This window comes from Phocoena phocoena, chromosome X, assembly GCF_963924675.1.
Source record: "Phocoena phocoena chromosome X, mPhoPho1.1, whole genome shotgun sequence".
Taxonomy (NCBI): domain Eukaryota; kingdom Metazoa; phylum Chordata; class Mammalia; order Artiodactyla; family Phocoenidae; genus Phocoena; species Phocoena phocoena.
Window position 1 is genome coordinate 118,803,432 of NC_089240.1, and position 2,068 is coordinate 118,805,499.

The 2,068-nt window shown below is 57.4% G+C and overlaps 1 protein-coding gene across 1 annotated transcript; it reads left to right on the plus strand.

Moving 5' to 3' along the window:
* The first annotated feature begins 229 nt into the window (after positions 1 to 229).
* LDOC1 (LDOC1 regulator of NFKB signaling) lies at positions 230 to 1,566 on the plus strand. Its single transcript, XM_065901108.1, has one exon. It carries the CDS (start codon positions 306 to 308, stop codon positions 744 to 746), a length of 441 nt encoding a protein of 146 aa, XP_065757180.1. The 5' UTR covers positions 230 to 305; the 3' UTR covers positions 747 to 1,566.
* The last annotated feature ends 502 nt before the right edge of the window (positions 1,567 to 2,068 follow it).

The following is a 2,068-nucleotide window of genomic DNA, read 5'->3' on the forward strand; positions in this document are numbered from 1 at the left end:
CGCCCTTATCCACTGGCCTGGAGACCTACATGCTCGCAGCCCGTGACCCAACCCGCGCCACCCCGGTCCCGCCCCCAGCCTTCCCGGGCGCCCGCCTCCCTCTAACCGGGCGGCGCCGGCGCGCCGGCCGTCAGAGCGGCTGTGTGGGCGGAGCTTGCGTCGCCGCCGGGACCCCTGCGCGCACCGCCCCTCGCCCCTAGCCACCGCGCGCCTCCACGGACACGCACTTCCTGCGAGGCCTCTGTGCGCACCTTAGGCGAGCCGAGCCGAGCTGAACTCTGCCCTGCACTTGCGAGCTGTTCGCCATGGTGGACGAGCTGGTGCTGCTGCTGCATGCGCTCCTGATGCGGCACCGCGCCTTGAGCATCGAGAACAGCCAGCTCATGGAACAGCTGCGGCTGCTGGTGTGCGAGAGGGCCACCCTACTGCGCCAGGTACGTCCGCCGAGCTGTCCGGTGCCCTTCCCCGAAACTTTTGACGGCGAGAGCTCCCGGCTCCCCGAGTTTATCGTGCAGACGGCGTCTTACATGCTTGTCAACGAGAACCGATTTTGCAACGACGCCATGAAGGTGGCATTCCTAATCAGCCTGCTCATCGGGGAAGCCGAGGAGTGGGTGGTGCCCTACATTGAGATGGATAGCCCCATCCTAGGTGATTACCGGGCCTTCCTCGATGAGATGAAACAGTGTTTTGGCTGGGATGACGACGAAGAAGACGACGACGAAGATGAAGTAGATGATTACTAGGCCCGGAGACCCTCGGGCCTAGGGGGAGGGCCCTGCACGCCGCCACCTCCCCCCTCCCCGCCTTGCCCCGCCCGGAGCCGCCGCGCTCCCCTAGCGCTCCGATCCCCTTCCCTACCCCTGCCTCTGGTTGTCTTCCTCCTCCCCCCCTCCCCCCCGTAGTGCTTGTCTTTGTTCCGGGGATAGTGCTCCAGTTACCGGCTGCTGAGGCCTGGGCCTCTCTCTGAAGTGCGCTGCCTCCCACTTGGCCAGCCCCAGGACCCTCTCCTGCTGACTTGAACTGTGTTCTGAGCCCCAACTCTAGGCCAGGCCCCTGTTACCAACTGGACGACGCACAGCTGTGCCGCACAGCCCTGCCAACTGTCAGGCCTACATTTTGCCCAGAGACCTACGCTGCCACCTAAGCACCCTCCACCACATTACAGCGACAGACCAGGCCTTTGGAGATAAGTAGCAGCCTAGAAGATGCCTTAGTTGGCTACACCTCCTGGGACACTGGTTTGGACTGCTCACCACCTTCCCCCAAGGGGCTAATCTTTCAAGCTGGTTAGTTCCCTGCTAACGCCCAAGGTCTTCTCCTGCCCCACCAGATTGCTGCAGGAGCCTGTTGTGCCTGGCAGCCAAATTGTTGACATTTCTCCTATGCACCAGTTTTGCACAACTGTCATTTATCTTTCAAAATTGCAGCAGTCCCACAGATGTGTGCATTTGGACAAAAATACTAAAAACAAAACAATACAAACAAAAGCAGGCACTCAGCCCAGCTCCTCAGTACTACCTGGAAAAAGCATTTGCATTCTTTTCAATAAATATCAAGCACTACGAAAAAAGAGTCTCTTTTAATGGTTAAGGGCTGTCATTGGCCTCTGCTACTCACCCTGACTCCCATATTCTCATTGATATCAGGGAACCTAGTTCAATCCCAGTATTCCCCACTGTCATGTGTAGGCTACAGAGGACAGCTAACATAGGGCTTTATGGGGAATCTGGTACTCCCCTCACCAAAGCATTTCTTGCAGCCCTGGTGAAGGGAGTGTCCTCTGGGCCTTCCAAGATGACATGTGTAAGGAGTGGCTGAGCAGGTGGCGCACCATCCCAAACTGGGACACTTTTGAGAGAGCTTAAAGGGGACACTATTAATTATTAGACTGGGACAGCAGGCATAAATCAGGACACACAATATTCCTGTCTTCCTGAGCTTTTGGGTTCTTCCTCAGCACGGCAAGTTCTGCCCCTTAACCCTTAGTGCCTGTGGGGTGCTGTTGAGTTCAGGCTTCATTTAACAACGTAGCACATTGTTTTAATACCCCTTTGAGGTGCTTGAG

Bases quoted from the DNA above. Each gene is read 5' to 3' on its own strand.
- LDOC1 (XM_065901108.1), top strand. From the start codon at position 306: ATGGTGGACGAGCTGGTGCTGCTGCTGCATGCGCTCCTGATGCGGCAC.